The 17526-nt window shown below is 32.8% G+C and overlaps 1 protein-coding gene across 1 annotated transcript in view; it reads right to left on the bottom strand.

The window, feature by feature from the left end:
• Nucleotides 1–7261, bottom strand: part of LOC115880840 (ileal sodium/bile acid cotransporter-like) — a 50386-nt gene extending 43125 nt beyond the window's left edge. Inside the window, exon 1 of the mRNA XM_030898148.1 lies at nt 7211–7261. Within this exon, the coding sequence (XP_030754008.1) occupies nt 7211–7234 (24 nt within the window). The 5' untranslated portion in view covers nt 7235–7261. The remainder of the gene's footprint in view (nt 1–7210) is intronic.
• Nucleotides 7262–17526: the final 10265 nt, after the last annotated feature.

Genomic DNA, 17526 nt, shown 5'->3' with positions numbered 1-17526 from the left:
TGATATTTTGGTAAAAGCTTGAAACATTTTGTGAAGTGGTTCAACAAAGTAAAGAATTTATAAAATATCTTTATCGTTAAGCAGCTATATTATAGGAGCTATAGATGGCTTGTTTAGTAGATTTGGTCTAAAACATATCAAATTAACGAAATTTTGAATAGATTTTGTCGAAAAAAAAGAACACCGAAATGTAAAAAATACTTTCTCATATTGAATAATATAATATACCCTTGAATACATAATATCACCATCCCCGTTTTTTAGATAAATAGTGATGAATAAAGACGCGCGTACACATTCACTTGATCTGAAAAGCCCTATATCTTGAATTACAATTCCACGCCTCCCTTTTCCGGTGTTTTGTGCTTGCAAAAAATCGTTGGCCTTTTTTCCTGCCGCCTTTATATCACAAGAAATAAATAATTAGACGTTTTAGATCAAAGTTAATATCTTATGAACAAACATAAAATAACAAATAGGTCCTCTTTATACAATAGTTTCTTTAAAGAAATATACTTACATGAATATAAGCAATACCAAATAAACTTTTAGTTACGTCATCGGGGGCGCGAATATTAGATAAATTCATTGTTGCCATCCATAGGCATATTCGGCACCGGGCTGACTAACTGGAATTTAAATTTCCCGCTGGCCATTCAGAACAGGAAAATTGTCAAGTTGACTGACATATTCAGTTAGTTTCGATCACTTCTTGTTACACTTGGGGGTTTACTTACTTACTGCCATTACTCGCTGACGAGTATTTGACACGCATCAGAATATGGTTACGCAAGGCGTTTTCTTTCATGAGCTTTTCTGTGACTGAAAAGCCCGATACGTGATGTTATCACTCTTCCGCCACATTTATTTATTTAATTTCTGACATTTTGATTCATTTTGACACTTTAGTTTTGTATTACGAGTTTTTGGTTTGAGTGAATTGTGTTGTGATACTTTGAGCTTAAAATTGTGTACTAATAGCCCTTGCAGTCAAAAATTGTTGGTTTTAGAACCGCTTGTAATGCGAGGTGTACTAGATGCCGAAGCAGCTTAACTGTCGTTTCTAAAAACTCATCGCAATCTTATTAGAATATTTTGAAAAGGAAAGCGGTAATAATGGCCCTGTAAGTACCTTAAGTTCTGTTAAGGAAGTGAGTTTTTAATGTAAATAATCACTGTTTATATATTTATAATTCAGTCATTTTTGTTTCTTAAAATATTCTAATTAAAAGAAAATATGTAAAAGTGGACTTCTTCTGTGCTGTTCAAGCTTAATCGCGCGACTAAAAGTTTATATGATATGATCTATACCAGGGTTTCTTAAACTTTTTGCAGTCACGGACCACTTTCGCAATTTGTACAATTCCACGGACCCCTATCAGAAATAGTAAAGGAAAATAAAAAAGCCTTATTTACATAAAAAAGAAAACGTTTATTAGTAGATTTATTACACGTACACTAGTAAATTAGTGAAAAGGATGCTGCTGTTTAGCCTCAATGAGAACGTTAAATTGTGGGGTTATCTTCGACAAAGCAGGCGCATCATCTGCGACGTTCAATCGGTTGCGACTTTTTGTTTTTATTGAGACCAGAACCGAGAACCCTGCCTCGGCAAAGGCACGTAGTAGCAAATTGGATCAGAACGGACATAGCTCGCTTGACAAGAAGAGAGCAAGCTTGACTTAAAGAACACTAAAACTCGCCAAAATATTTTGCATGAAATTCAGCTTTGAAAAGTTCTTTTCAAAGCTTTTCAAACCCACGTTTCATTTTCAAGCGATTAAAGTTAAAGTAGCCTTCAAAAGAAGTTTGCAATGTATCCAAATGTTTAGACACCTCTTTCTGTAGCATTTTTGATATCGTGTTACCGTCACCTTGAGCTATTAACTTTTCAAACATCGGAAAATTTGCAAAGTTACCAGATTCCACCCTCATTTTCCAAAGTGGTAGTTTACATATGAAACCTTTCAACCGCTCAGATGCATCCACGATGGTCACCGCAGAGCCCTGAAGAGACAAGTTAATCTCATTCAATTGAGTAAATATATCTGCCAAATACTATAGCCTCCGTACAAAATCTTTGCTCTTAAGATATTCAGACAGTGAATTTCCTTTATCTTTTAGAAAAAGTAACACTTCTGCCCTCAACTCAAACAATCGCTTTAAGACCTGTCTCCTTAACAGCCAACGAACTTCTGTGTAGTAAAGCAGAGTACTTCATGTACTGACCCCATTTCTTGATAAAGTTTTTTAAACAGGTGGTGGTTTAAAGCTCTTGTACCACATGTAGACATAAATTCCTTCATAAATGTAGGTAAAGTCCGTGAAGCCAAGGCTTGTGGATGTAAGACACAATGAGTTATTATGACCTGAGGGATCTCTTTCTTGACCAAAGCCGCGAAACCAGACATATTACCAAGCATTGCGGGAGCTCCATCGGTCCAGATACTACTAAGTTTAGTCTCCCAGTCTATATTTTGTTCGTTGAAAAACCTTTTTGTTATTTTAGAATCATCTGAAGCCTTTGTAGTCTCCAAAAGTGAATTGCAAAAAAGAAACTCTTCTTTAATACTCCCTGTGTTTTGTTGTACGTAACGGACAAATACCAAGAGTTGGCTACATTGTGACACATCAGTGCTTTCATCCAATTGAATGCTGAATGGAAACGGTGAAGCAATTAATTCTTCAACGACTTAAATATTTGACGACATTTCAACAATTCTAAAATGAATAACATCGTTTGATAAGGGAACAGCTTCAACTTTGTTTTTTTGATCCTTACGCGCATCGCCTAGTATTTAGTGATTAAATACCTACTGAATTTGCCGCCCTACGCTATTTCTTTTCTTAATAAATATGTTTACAGTTAACTGGCGTAATACGGACCGCGGACCCCTGATACACATGCTATGGACCCCTAAGGGGTCCGTGGACCACACTTTAAGAAACTCTGATCTATACCAAAGACATCTAAATGGTCTTTTATTTAGATGTCTTTGATATACACAAATTGTTACAGATTTATCCTTTTAATTATATTTGTTTTTAATTTGTTTAATATAATATTAAATTTTTATAGTGATTAAAAATTGCCTATAAAAGTGTAGCCTAAGAGCAAAAGTGAATATTGGGTGTTTTTCAAAAGAAGCTCACCCCTATAACTTTTATTTTTTCAAATAAAAAAACTAAAATTTGGTATATTAGTATCTGACTTAAATCAGGATTGATTGACATATTCAGTTAATTTCGATCACTTCTTGTTACACTTGGGGGTTTACTTACTTACATACTGCCATTACTCGCTGACGAGTATTTGACACGCATCAGAAGATGGTTAGGCAAGGCGTTTTCTTTCGTGAGCTTTTCTGTGACTGAAAAGCCCGATACAGTACATCTGCTGGATCTGTGTCTATGAAAGGAATGCGGACAAAAAACATTTAAATAAACAGCAATATATTTTATACGTCCATTTGACGAGTGCGTCACCGCAAATCGCTCCGCCCACTCATTTTATTGGCTACTTGCAAATTTGTTGAATTTTTATTGATGGGACGCGTCGTCTATTTTTTTACGAAAAACATCGAGAGAATATCGTTTCCCCTCTCACGGATACCCCGTAGCTACAGAACGGACAGACGTACTGTACGTGATGTTATCACTCTTCCGCACTCCGGACATTCAAAAATCTCATTACTTTGTTGCCTCTTTACTTTTTGGTAGTCGTTGTTGACTGAGTTTACAATTCTTCTCCATTGCGTTCTATCGTGCGCTGCTTCCTCCCACTGATTCTGCATGTTTATTCCCTTTAAGCACAGAATATCTAGCTACGCAACAGAAAAATACTCGAAATGAAAGAGCTAAAATTGCACAAATAGAATACTAGATGGCGCGACAATATCATAATCAGAATATAATTAGAAATTTTGAACTTTCGGTTTTGGATCGACGGCTCGTCGACGGCCTTATAGCTCGGCTAAATATGCACAGTTGCCAGATTCAAAAAGACTTGAATTGGCATCCCATTCTTTTTATTGTGTATAATGCAGTATGTGTTTCTTTCTATTCTTCTTTTCTTGTCAGATACACTTATATTAATTATTCCTTTGGCTATTAAATTAGTTTCAAGTATATTATTACAAAACATATACATTTTTAATATACATTACCTTATAATGTTAACTAAGAAAATACCTTTAATTACCTTTAAAATTAATAATATACAGGGCGATTGATAGTGATATTTATTAATGCTGGAACGTAGTAATGAAATATAAGTTTAATAATAATGGAAATAATTTATTAAAATGCAGTACAAAAAATGTTAACTAACTAAAAAATACTATAATAACAAATTTCTTCCGTTTGCCACGTTATTTATATAGACCTAGGTAGATTTTAAAAAAGTGACACAGGTACAATTAATATATATTAGTTCGGCATAAAAGTTGCTGTCACGACATCGAACAATAAATTAAAATTCGTAAAATAAATTAAAATTATTAATTAAACAAATCTTTATAAAGAAACGCAAGTATACCAAATTTGGGCCCAATCGAACTCCAGGAAATGATATCATAATAGTGTACTATATTATGGTACCACTCGATATACTTTAAGGTACCATAATATTGCAATGTCACCGAAGATCCGTAGTATACCAAATTTAAGAACAATCGAACGCCATGAAATGGTATCGTAATATGGTACTATATTAAGGTACCACTTTATATACATCATAGTTCAATCATATTACAATGTAACCGAAGATACGTAGTATACCAAGTTTGAGCCCAATCGAACGCCAAGAAATGGTATCGTAATATGGTACTATATTAAGGTACCACTTTATATGCATCATAGTACCATCATATTACAATGTCACCGAAAATACGTAGTATCCGAAGTTTAAGCCCAATCGAACGCCATGTACGTAATATAGTACTATATTATGGTACCAGTTGATATGCTTCATGGTACCATAATAATGCATTGTCATCAAAAATACGCAAGTATATATCAAATATGAGCTCAATCGAACGCCAGGAAATGGTATTGAAATATGGTACTATATTAAGGTACCACTTTATATGTATCATAGTACCATCATATTACAATGTAACCGAAGATACGTAGTATAACAAATTTAAGTCCAATCGAACGCCAGGAAATGGTATCGTAATATAGTACTATATTATGGTACCTCTTATTATTCTTCTTGGTACCATAATATTACAATATCACCGAAGGTACGTAGTATTCCAAATTTTCCATGTATCGTAATATAGTACTATATTATGGTATCACTTGATATGCTTCTGAAAAAAAACGGCGTCCAGTTGGCTGGAAAAGGACGATCGATGACATTTCCCATATAAATTTACATATAAAATGATAGTGATATTCATTTCATAGCTATCGCTAACGCCGTTTTTTCCCGATTATACAATATGAACTTGGTATGAACACAATCGAACGTCAGGAAGTGGTATCATAATACATACATATACAGTAGAACAATACTTATTATATTGTCGCCGAATTACAATGAAAATTCAGGATTCAATTATACAATCAAACGTCAGGAAGTGATTGTAATTTAGCTCATAAGATTTAATTCCAACTAACATGACAAACTGAAAAAAACAGCTCTGATCTATTTTAATATGTTTAAATGATGTAGCAAATTTGAAGGTAGGCTTTATCAGGAAGTATTACGATATGAATTACACAATGGCAACACTGCACAAAATTCTTTTTAAATTTTGTTTGTAGAAAACTGTTTTCTTTTAAATTTATTGCCCTCTATTATGTTAGGCACTGATGGCTGCCGGGAAAAATGACGAAATATTACGATGAGACGGGTGGCGGGAAGAAACTTTTCCTTCCCTCTTACTCCGCCCATGTATTTTTAAATCGACAGTGGCGCCCTCTGACAGCGGGATTTGGCAATTCTTGTTCCAAATCCTGCCATTTAAGTTTTTGCACCGTGATTCTGTGCTTTAAGTTTACATGGAAAATATCCTTGTATCTTTTGAGTTGTCCACCCGGTTTCCTCTTATACCCTCTACAAGCTCACCGTAAAGAAGATATTTCGGCAGGCGGTTTTTTTTGCATCCTGCATACGTGGGCAGCCATCTTAGGCGGGATTTAGTAATCATGGCTCTCGCAGCTAGCTTTTTCTAGGACTGATACGTTTGAGACATAGTGGTACTATTTGATTTTTAACAGTTGCCTAAGGTGTTTCTGTCGCAATTTCTTTAATGCGTTTGTGTGCCGGCGGTAAGGCACCCAGGGTTTCGCTTCCATATAACATGGTGGGGATTATTATTGTTCAGTACACTGCAAGTTTCGTTTTTGTGCTCAAGTCATGATTGGAGAAAACCCTGTTTTTTAATGTCCAGAATGCTCTCGAGGCGCTGCTAATTCACTTGGGGGTTTAGTGTTACAGCAGCAAGATAAAACACTAATTTACCACGATACACCAAAACATTTTTACTTTTGTATTATCATACACTTGACGTTCTTTTTTTCAATCGATATATACTTCCCAATTACGGCGCCTTATTATTAGGAAAATTAATATATTAATGTTAATTATAGATTTGGGTTTATTAACGAAAAAGAAATGGTTAAAAAGAATCATATTTCAAAGTAAGAAATACATTCTTTTTGACGCTTTCCGACAAGCAAATAAACAAATTTCTCATTAGTAAACATTGTTACCTAACCAAATATACAGGGTGTTTCATACTGATATCTTTTTGGGGAGATAAAAAATAATAAAATTTATTTTTTATGTCAGCATGGGTCGGATAATATGCATTGTTTCGTAGCTACAGGTGGTTGAGAATCAATTTTATTCGATTTATTATAATTTTCTTCCAAGTGCTTTTAGCTATTAAAATGAAATAACTTTTACCTTCAAAATTTAATTTGAATCGCTAAAAGCACTTGGAAGAAAAATATAATAAATCGAAACAAAATGAAGACTTAATCCCCGGTAGCTTCGAAACAAAGTAGAATCGGACCTCACCATTGGTGATATAAAAAATAACTGTTAATTTTACTCAGGGAATCTTCCCACGAGAGATGGCACATGTTTTGTGAGACACCCCGTATATTTAACATTTTCTTAGCATTACGTTAAAACCAAAAATAATTAAGATTTGCAATAGTAAGCAGTTCTATATATAAACATTTGAATACTTACCGCTGTCCATCTTAATGTAAACATGTTCACTGCCTTATTGGCAATCCCTTGCTGCCACTTCACATCGACCTTTAAATAAATTTACATTTATCAATAATTATGGTTATCTAATGAGATCAAACAAAAGACTAGATACAGATTAAATGCTAAAACGTTGACATAATGCAAGCCATATTTTCTTTCAATAATAATGATTTAAGAGGCAATTAGATTTTTAAATAAATTTATTTGTTTTTTGAATCAGATTTATTTACCTAGTGATAATTTTAAAGATTCACAACCATAACGCTTAAATTAGTCTAAGATCCACCTGCAGGATCCTTTTACGCTCATGATATTTTTGGTCAAAACCTAATTTTTACGTATATTTATGAATAGTGCCAATCAAAAAGTTGCCGTCACTATGTTTGATCAATAATAATCAAAATTGATTTTGGAGACGACATTACGTTTATAAAATTTTTTGATCATATATACCGGGTGCGTTTGAAAAGTGTCTCACCCCTACAACTTTTTTATTATTTTAGATCAAAAAACGAGATTTTGTATGTTAAGAAGTATATGACATAAATTAGGACTGATTTACATATTCAATTATTGTTTTTGGTCACTTCCTGTTTTACCGAAAATGACTACAACTTAACGATCTTTAAATGGCACTCTTGGTATTTTTTACTTTATTCGATAAAAACATTCTGAGTATAATGACATATTATTATATGTCATCTTTCAACATTTTTGCATATGGTGTATTTGAAATTGTAAAATGCGGTTCATAATAATCACAATTTGATTCGAAATACCAAGTGTGTGGTACCAAATTATTCGTAAAAAAATGCTTTTTCCATATATGGTAATGAGCCACCCTTGTTCCATATCCAGGCATCTTTTAACCGGCCAGGACAAGACACGAAATACATTAGACGATCAAATCTATTTTTCCAAGCTCCTTGATTAAAAAATTAGTGTTTGTGACATAGCCATGGCACTCTAGATATAAATTTAAAATACGATTTGTTTTTAAGCGAAAATTTCAAAAGTTCACATATAATATGTCATTCTAGTCAGAGGGTCATGTGAGTTGATCGGGATGTTTTTTTAAGTGGAACACCCTGTATATTATTTTTTTGTTGGATGGAGAATTAAAAAAGGAATATTTTTCGAATTTAAAGTGTTTCAAAATTTTTAACGGTTTCGCAAATATTCCCGTTATCAAATACCGGACTGACATTGACACAAAATACAGATTTTGAAATACTTTAAATATACAAAATGTTCATTTTTAGGGTTCCGTACCCAAAGGGTAAAAACGGAACCTTATTAGGACTTACTCCGTCCGTCTATCCGTCCGTCCGTCTGTCAAAAAGGTCTATCTTATGAACCGTTATAGCTAGACAGTTGAAATTTTTACAGATAATGTAACTATGTTGCCACTATAAGGACAAATACTAAAAACAGAATTAAATAAATGTTTATAAATAAAAAAGTACTTTCTCTAAACATTATCTTTTAAATAAGAATTTTACATAGAATCTTTCAAGTCCTCGGTGGCTGCGTGGTTAAAGCGTTAGGGACTTTACGCTGCTATGACGTTGGAGCCGTAGTAAGGCAGGTTCGAATCCTAGTCAAGGCAATTTTTTTTAATATTTTTTTTTTAATTTTACATATTTTTACATATTTATTTTTACTTTTTACATATTTATTATTGATTAATACAATTTTTAGTAATGTGTTTCTTCATTTTTTTTTTAAATTACTTATACGCGCATTCAAAATTTCAGCTAAATCGGAAAAAAAGTTTATAATAATATAGTGTCTAATGTTGTATAGATAATGAATGGTACGGAACCCTTCGTGCGCGAGTCACAAATCTATTAAATATCATTAATCACTAAATGTATATCTAAACAAAAAATGGAACCTTATTTATTTTTAAAATTTTATTAAATTAAAGCACGAATCCTTTTCTATTAAACTCAGAGGCACATTGGCAACGATATAGGAATTTAGAGTAGTACCACCGTAGCGTTTCGATTTCTATAGCTCAATAGACCTAAAGGACCACCGAAAAGATCTCAAACAATTAGTTGAAAATTTTTCGTCGTTCGTGATATACGACGTTTCTACTACGGCAGCTGCTCTCCTTTTCTAGAGCTTCGAATGCCTTTAATATGGTCAAATTGCTTTAAAATATGGTTCCATAGAAGAATTAATAGTCTCCTTTAAGAACGTTTTATTGTCGCTAAGTGGATAAGCGACGAATTTATCATGTGGAAAAATGACTCGGAATGATTTGGGTTCGGCCATTGATAGAGTTGCTTGTATATTTCTAGTGATATATAGTTTTTGAGTATGTTATTGTTGATTTGGCATATGTTCTTTTTACCTGACTCGTATTATATTTACTTATATTTGCCCGGATAATGACAGTTACTAGTTAAATATTTTTGCGAATAGACTTATTTTACTATTATTAATTCGTAAATCACACTATCTAAGAATAATAAATCAATAAATAATATAGAAATTTAAATACCATGCGACTGAAAAAAAGGCATCAAAGATGGCTTGGGAATGACAATCGAAGATAATTTTGGCGAGGTCAAGTTTTAGACAATACTTGGTCTGTATTATAAATTCTAAGCACTTTATTTTTTAATGGCGCTTACTGCCAGTTAGGCTAGGTTAGGTTAGGTTAGGGTCGGGTAAAGCGGGTGTGTGGCCGAACGAGATATATATTATATTTCAGGAATTAGCCCGATCCTGTCGTAATAAGCCACACTCAAAATTCCAAACACACGTGCTTTGATTAAGGCTTGATTAGGTTGTTTGCAGAGCTTCAGCATTTGCCATAAAACAGCGAGCAGTTTGTTACAAAACCATATAAATTATATATCACTGTAATCACAAAACTTAAATCTATTTCCGTATTGTAACGGAGTTTTAAATAATGTCTTTATTTTCGAGAAAATTTAGTCCAAACATAAGGACTATTTTGTTGATGTTTGACCATCAAAATCTTAAAAATAAAGAAGTTGTAATATCTTTAATTTCCTTTTTCATTTGTGTAAAAACACCTAGCCAGTTTTACATAAAACGTTAAATGCCGAACGCTTATTTTGCTACTTTTTCGGACTAGTGAAATGGACTCTTAAAGATCTATTGTGTGCCCCTTCCTTGAGTTATAACTCGTCATACACTCTATAACCCATCATACATTTTGTATTGAGAGGACGGGAGATAGGAAATGCTCTATCATAGGGCATTTCCCATTCTACTCTGACAACGGATGTTCTTCCTCCCAGGGTATACACCCTTCCACGGTTGGGGATTGGCCCTCCGTGCCCTTAACAATCGAGGAGCTTGTCTCCAGCTGAGGTGCCCGTGAGGTGGAGGCTGGAGATCTGTCTCCATTTTCTCCACCTCTTTAACTTGGTCTCTCTTTAGACCTGATACCGGTGTTGTCCCGAATCTATAATAGAGGATATATCCTTCTTTCTTTATTGCCTCCTTGGATTTGAGGTCAATTCATATTCAGTTGGCCGTAAGAAGGTTGTTATTTATTTTTATACTGAGAAAAAAAAATTAAATGGTGTAGTTTAAAATTAATTTAAGAAAAATAATTTTTTGAAAATAGATTTGTGTGTCTGGAAACGTTCCATCCTTTTTTAGTCTTTCTATAATTAGTGTTAATTTTTGATTTGGATTGGGTTTTATGTCAAATTTTAGTAAATGACGTCCAGAAATTGACCTCGACAAAATTATCATCGGTTGCCATTTCCCAGTCGTCTTTTTTTTCGGTTATAGAGATTTGAACATCAGTGACATACGAGCTAGTACGAAAAAAATATGAACAAAATTTGACCCACGCACATCTCAAAAAGATTTGTCTTTCCTGACATATGGATTTAAATCATAGACATTACTTAAATGGGCAAACGAACCTGAGGAGACATACCCTCATAATACAGGGTGTCCCAGAAATAAGTGCAAGTATTTTAAGAGGTGGTGGGTCTGGACAAAATAAACATATTTTCTTTTTACCATTTTTAAATTAAATTGATAATAACCGAGTTATTTAACTTTGAATTTTTAAAAAATAATGACAAAAACTTGGCAGCCGTCGCGTCGCCGCCCGCAGCAATTCGACCCAGTGTCTATTTTTTTAAACTTCCCGCCATGCGTGACAATTTAGTCCGTAGTTCCTACAAGCGAAATTGGGGGCGCTAGTAGCAGTAGACTTGTCAACAGTGTCAAATTTAAACGTCAATTTCACTTTCCAATATTTAGCAAGGCGCTCGCACTTCTTCTTGTGTATGTGTTTTGTGTGCGGCACTGAGAACTGAGACGGAAGCCATCACAGGACCTCTGACTGAGGGAAGACTCATCACGTTATGCTGCGTGACGAGCATTGCTGGAAGGCTGTTGACCAGCTGTGTCTCGATATTCTTATTGAAGTGGACGAAGTAGTGGCCGCAAGACGTGTTAGATCTGTGTAAATTGTCCTGCACGGGTTCCTGTTAGTGATAATCAATTCTGTGATAATCAAGATTAAAATTAAGAACTAGAGCGATTCAGTATCGACGGAGTGATGAGTAAAGGTAGGAGTGGAGGCTTCCGTATGCCTCACGGCGTTCGACATCCACGCCTAACATAGGAGAGGGGTTTAGTGGGTATTATGCTTTAATATCGCATTTTCGCATCGAACCCCACATTTCGGCGGTAAATCGCTTCCCCTCTTCTCTAACAAAAAAAAATGGTTTGGTCTGCAAAAATCTGCACTGGTAAGCAGATTTTTTTTGTTTATTACATAAAATAAATTCAGAAAAGCCCAACAAATTCCCAAGATTTCAAATCAAATTCAAATGTGTCAATTGAAACGTCAAACAGCACTGTCAAAAATGGAGGTTCATAAATGTCAATTCGGTCTCCATAGACTAATGTCACGTACTAGAGATAGATTGGACACTGATATAAAACAAATGGGTCCGTCATTTAGAGCCACCTGGTGATCCGGAAGAAACTAATGGAGAGTTTTGGCATAACATAATTTTAGCCTTCCGTTACTTATTAACGCTAACTAAAACGGTAACGTTATTCAAGCGCAAAATTATTCCTTGTAAAATATAAAATAATAAATATAGACTTTTTTACTACATTTTATGTTTTATTAGATCATTAAGTGTAACATAATTAAAACAAAATTAAAATTATGAATACATACATTTTAAACACCAACAATAGATCACATAGCGCCTATTTTTTTTATTTAACAACTAAATTATAATAGAGTAAAAATATTATAGACTACTAATTAAGTGTTACTAAAAATACTATATATTACCAACTATGTACTTACTTATTTATGATTAAATTATTTTTTTATTTGGTTCATAAATTTATCATTTCTAAAATGTCAAAATGACTTTAATAAAAAAGTTTAGTATCTAACACGAAAATGATGATCGACTCTAAATATCAGAAGGTACAAACTAATAAAAACACAAACTATGAACACAAATCACTGAAATCACTGAACTTTCCGACAAATCAGGAATATCTGAATTAATAATTATTTAAATAATGATTTAAAAATAACTTGACGAATCACCAACATTTTGTCAACTAGACAAAAACTAGACCATAGACAGTAATTAACATAGAGACTGTCATGTCATCTTCATATATAAATTAGAAACCTGTACTTTAATATCTTTTGCGCCGTCTGGCGATGCGGAAGAAACTAAATTTGTAGTTATATAATTACCATTGAGTGTCTAGGGCATGGTAATTATATATCGAGAAACTATGGTTATGCTCGTTGAATTTGACACTTTATGCCAGTTTAATAATGTATTTTCGTGCTCTTGTGCCTAGGCGTTAAAATGACGTTTTTATATTGACAATCACGTCGCAAAAATTAATACTTTTGTGACGTTCACAAAAAAGATTTTTTGTGCTTTTAATTTTTATAGCACCAATTTCACAGCAGAAGAGGTTCACTGTGATATATAATGTTCAAATTAAAATTTTTCTTATTTCGGTTACTTTTTCCACAACTCTTTGTCATTAAAAGGCCTATAAATAATTAATGAAAGGATCCGATCAATAAAACTCTAAAAAAAAAACAGTTTTTAAACCAGCCATTTTACTTTAGCTACACAAAAGTTCACTTTTCTGCTGTAGCGAAAAAGTGTGATTTGAATTAGTTAGCTTAATTTTGGTAAATCAAAAATGGAAATCTAATAAAAAGCTTGGCCGATTTGTCCATTATTTTGTGACTACATTTTTATAAGTTAAAATAAAATAACTGCTAGTTTTAATACTATATTAATATTTTTGCTGAAATGCAAATCTATAATGATAGTATTTAATGAAATTTCAATATGATCGAAAGAAAACGGCATCGGCGTTTCGGCGAAAACGGCATCGGCGATAAAAATACGATTTGGACATCTTTTAACCAGCCAGGAAAAATCACGAAAAACATTAGACGATCATATCTGTTTTTCCAAGCATCCTTGATTAAAAATTAGTAGATTTTTCACAACCATGAGATTTTTATGTGAGATGAGAAATTTAAATACTACTTTTTTAAGCAAAGATGTCAAAAGTTGACATATGATATGTCATTTTCTATCAAATAAAGTAAAAATATACCGAAGGTACCATTTAAAAATCAAAAGTTGTAGTCATTCATTGCTGGTGAAACAGGAAGTGACTGACACTAATTGAATACGTCAATCAATCCTTTCTTTGAGTCACGTTTGAAAAACACTCGGTATAGAGTAAGTCTTATTAAACCAAACATTTTTATGGTTTTGTATCATCAAATTTTCAGAAACTTTATATCAACTGATTTTTTATTGGAGTCTTTTGTTTATAAATCTCAAATTACTTATAATATTAGAATTATTTTTTACAATTTACTGTTTTAAAAATCTAAAGCTATTAAACCCATTTTCTAGGAAACGAAAGTTTTTTATTGCCTAGAGATTTCTCTGCAAAAAGAATTTTTTAACCCTTGCCAAAAAACATCGTAAATATACGAAACTCAACCCATTTATTGCATTTTGCTGAAAGTCGCAAATTTACCTTTTTTTACGATGCTTTAGCAAAAAAGGATTTTGCCGACAACAACCCTTTTTTACCTCTTCCTTTTGACGAGTCTTAAGGGTTAAAAAACCCTTGAAATTGACACTGCAATAAAGAATAAGAGTTGCAAAATTTTTATTATCCAATGTAAATTGTCGTCTAGATATTAGTACAGTGGCGTGGCTTCAACAAATAAAAATAGTTTATTTTTTTTTTAATTTTTTAAAAATGACGAGTGGGTTTCAAGAAGGGGGTTTGAATGCCCTCAACTGTGACATCAAGTACCTTATTGAGACTCTATATTGAAATCCCCAGTAGAATATTTGTCTCCAGCTCATTTAATATAATTTACAATCAATTAATACAAAAAATTATAGAAATGTATAGTTTCATTCTTTTAAATGTATACCATACGATAGGAAAAAAAGCGTCATAATAACCTTCAAAACCCAATTAAACTTTTAGTTACGTATTACGTAATCGAGGGCGCGATTTTTAAATTCATTGTTGCCAACCATGGAAATATTCGGCGCCAAGCTGACTCACTCGAATTAAAATTTTCCGTTGGGGACTTAGGTGGTAGCTTTGCTGTAAAAAATGTCAATTTGCCGCATTTATTTATTTATTCTCTGATATTATCAATGGTTTTGACACTTTTAGGTTTGTATTACGAGTTTTTGGTTTAAATGAATTTGTATTGTGATACTTTAAGCTTAAAAAAAATTACTAGCAAACCTTGCAGTTGAACATTGTTCTTTTAAGATCCCCTTTTAGTGCAAAATGTACAAGATAGCTTAATAGCCGTAAAAAACTCATTGCAACTTTATTAGAATATTTTGAACGGGAAAGCGGTAGTAATGGTTCTTTATGTCCCTTAAGTACTGTTAAGGAGGTGAGTTTTGTTGATGTAAATAATAACTGCTTATGTATTTGGAGTTTCTCCGACTGATCCTTAACGGAAAAATCGAAAAAAAAAGGATTGGACGCAAGGGGCTTTCGTGGTTGAGGAACTTGCGGCAATGGATAGGCTTGAGCGCGGATAAATTACTCCATGTAGAGCAAGATCGAGAGCGATACAGAGATATTGTTAACATGGCAGTCGTCAACGTTCACTAAGAATATGACACTTGAAGAAGAAGATATATTTATAATTAATTTATTTTTGTTTCCTAAAATATTTTGATTAAAAGAAAATATGTAAAAGTGATCAACGCTGCACTGTGCCGGTTATATGAACATATATTATTTACTAGCGTGTACCAGCGACTTCGTTCGCGTTAAACCAAACCAAAACACCCTGTATGATTTTTTAAAAAATTTCAAAATATGTAAAAAAAAATAAATTATGCTTGTCCAAGCGTTTTCCCGAAAGAGTAACCGTTTTTTAATTAACAAATATTGTAATATTTGAGGGGCGTTTTCACCCTCTTGGAATTTCAGATTCGAGAAACCCCTCCTTATCGAACCTCTACACCCCACAGTCAATCCCTTTGCCAAAAATCAGCTTTAAACGTCAAGCAGTCAAAGCAGAAGCGTGATTACTCAATGGTCTCATTTTATGAAACACCCTGTATAAATTTATAAAAAATCTTAAAATATGTAAAAAAACAAAATAAAATATACGTGTTTAAGCGTTTTTTCGGAAACTTGACCGTTTTTTAATTAAAAAATATTGTAATATTTGAGGGGTGGTTTCACCCTCTTGGAACTGGAATTTCGAAAAATCCCTTCTTATCGAACCTCTACACCCTATAATCAACCTGTATGCCAAAATTGAGCTTCTAACGTTGAGTGGTTTGAGCAGGATCGTGATTAATCAGTATGTCAGTCACTTAAGGATTTTATAGGTACCTATATTAGTATAGATTTAAAATTGAGAAGCTTGTGATTTTTTATTTAAAAAATTAATATTTAAATAAAAAAAAGTAAAACGTTTAGAGACACGTTATCCATTCAGATGCTAATAAATTTATTATTTATTGAGAATATTAAATAATTTAAAAAAAATCTTATGTCAATTTTAAAGAACACATCTAGGGATCAGTTATACAGAAATTATAATAGATCTTCATTTAAAAAGCCACTTTCGATGCGGCCATATCGACTAAATATAATACAGCCTTTATATCATAAAATCGAAACAAATCGTTGTCATAGATGGCTTGTAAATGAAAAACACTTCAAAATAAAACACTAATCATCATAATATACCAAAACACTTTTAAACATACGTTTACTTTTACATTGGACGCGCGTTTCGCTAACTAACTGTAAAACTCAACTCAGTTTTAATCATCTGCTGATGATGCTGACATGGTTCGAAACATTCAATTCATTACAATTGGGGATTGTAACACCAAAGGTTTGAACCTATAGGACGGATGCGTCGCGTGATTTCCAAGCCAACTGAACGTCGTTTTTTTCAGTACTTACGGTATACATATTTTATTTGAGATTATAAACTCATTTTTATTTGCAAACATATTTTACTACGTCACTGCTATTATCAGGACAAAGGAATATAACTCTTCGCAAATAATTTTACAATTTTAGGACCCCTTTTACTGGATTTCAAACCTTTTAAATTAGGGTTAGTTGTAAAGTAATCGGCAATATACATTTTTATTGTTGCAAAATGTTGTAGGCGGTCTGTTTAAATTTTATTTGTAAGCAGTACCTCCCTAATCCTATAGTTCGTTAATTTCTATGTTAAACAGTCTTTAGGAAGGGTTTAATTCTGAATTAGGGCTAGAGGTGTGGTTGCCTGGTATTATAATAATTATAAGGGTATTTCTTGGTGTTAATATTCCGTATTTAAAGGAAAATATTTTAAATAGAACATCATAATGCACAGCTATTTATAACTTTTAATTTTTTTTTAGAGATGCATATGTTTATTATACATAGTGTTCGCAAAAAAGTTAGTAAAAAGTGGAAAAATATGGTATTGAAAAATGGGGTATCTAATATGATATTGAGAAGTATGCAAGAGACATTTATTTACCAGTTCTCTCACAGAATATATACTACGATATACAGGGTGCGTCTTAAATAAGGGCAGATATTTTCAGGGCTGGTAGATCTCGATAAAAGAAATATATTTTTTCTTTACCGTTTTCAGGCGTTTTCCAAATAAGTCCAAAATAACCGAGTTATTTTACTTTGAATATTTAAAAAAAAAAAGATTTTTCGCTTAAATTTTGAGAACTACTAAACCTTTT

Source organism: Sitophilus oryzae, unplaced genomic scaffold, assembly GCF_002938485.1.
Source record: "Sitophilus oryzae breed Bouriz unplaced genomic scaffold, Soryzae_2.0 scaffold_165_pilon_pilon, whole genome shotgun sequence".
NCBI classification, from domain to species: Eukaryota; Metazoa; Arthropoda; class Insecta; order Coleoptera; family Curculionidae; genus Sitophilus; species Sitophilus oryzae.
Note: the sequence above shows the minus strand (reverse complement) of the source record. Positions and strands in the feature narration are given on the sequence as shown.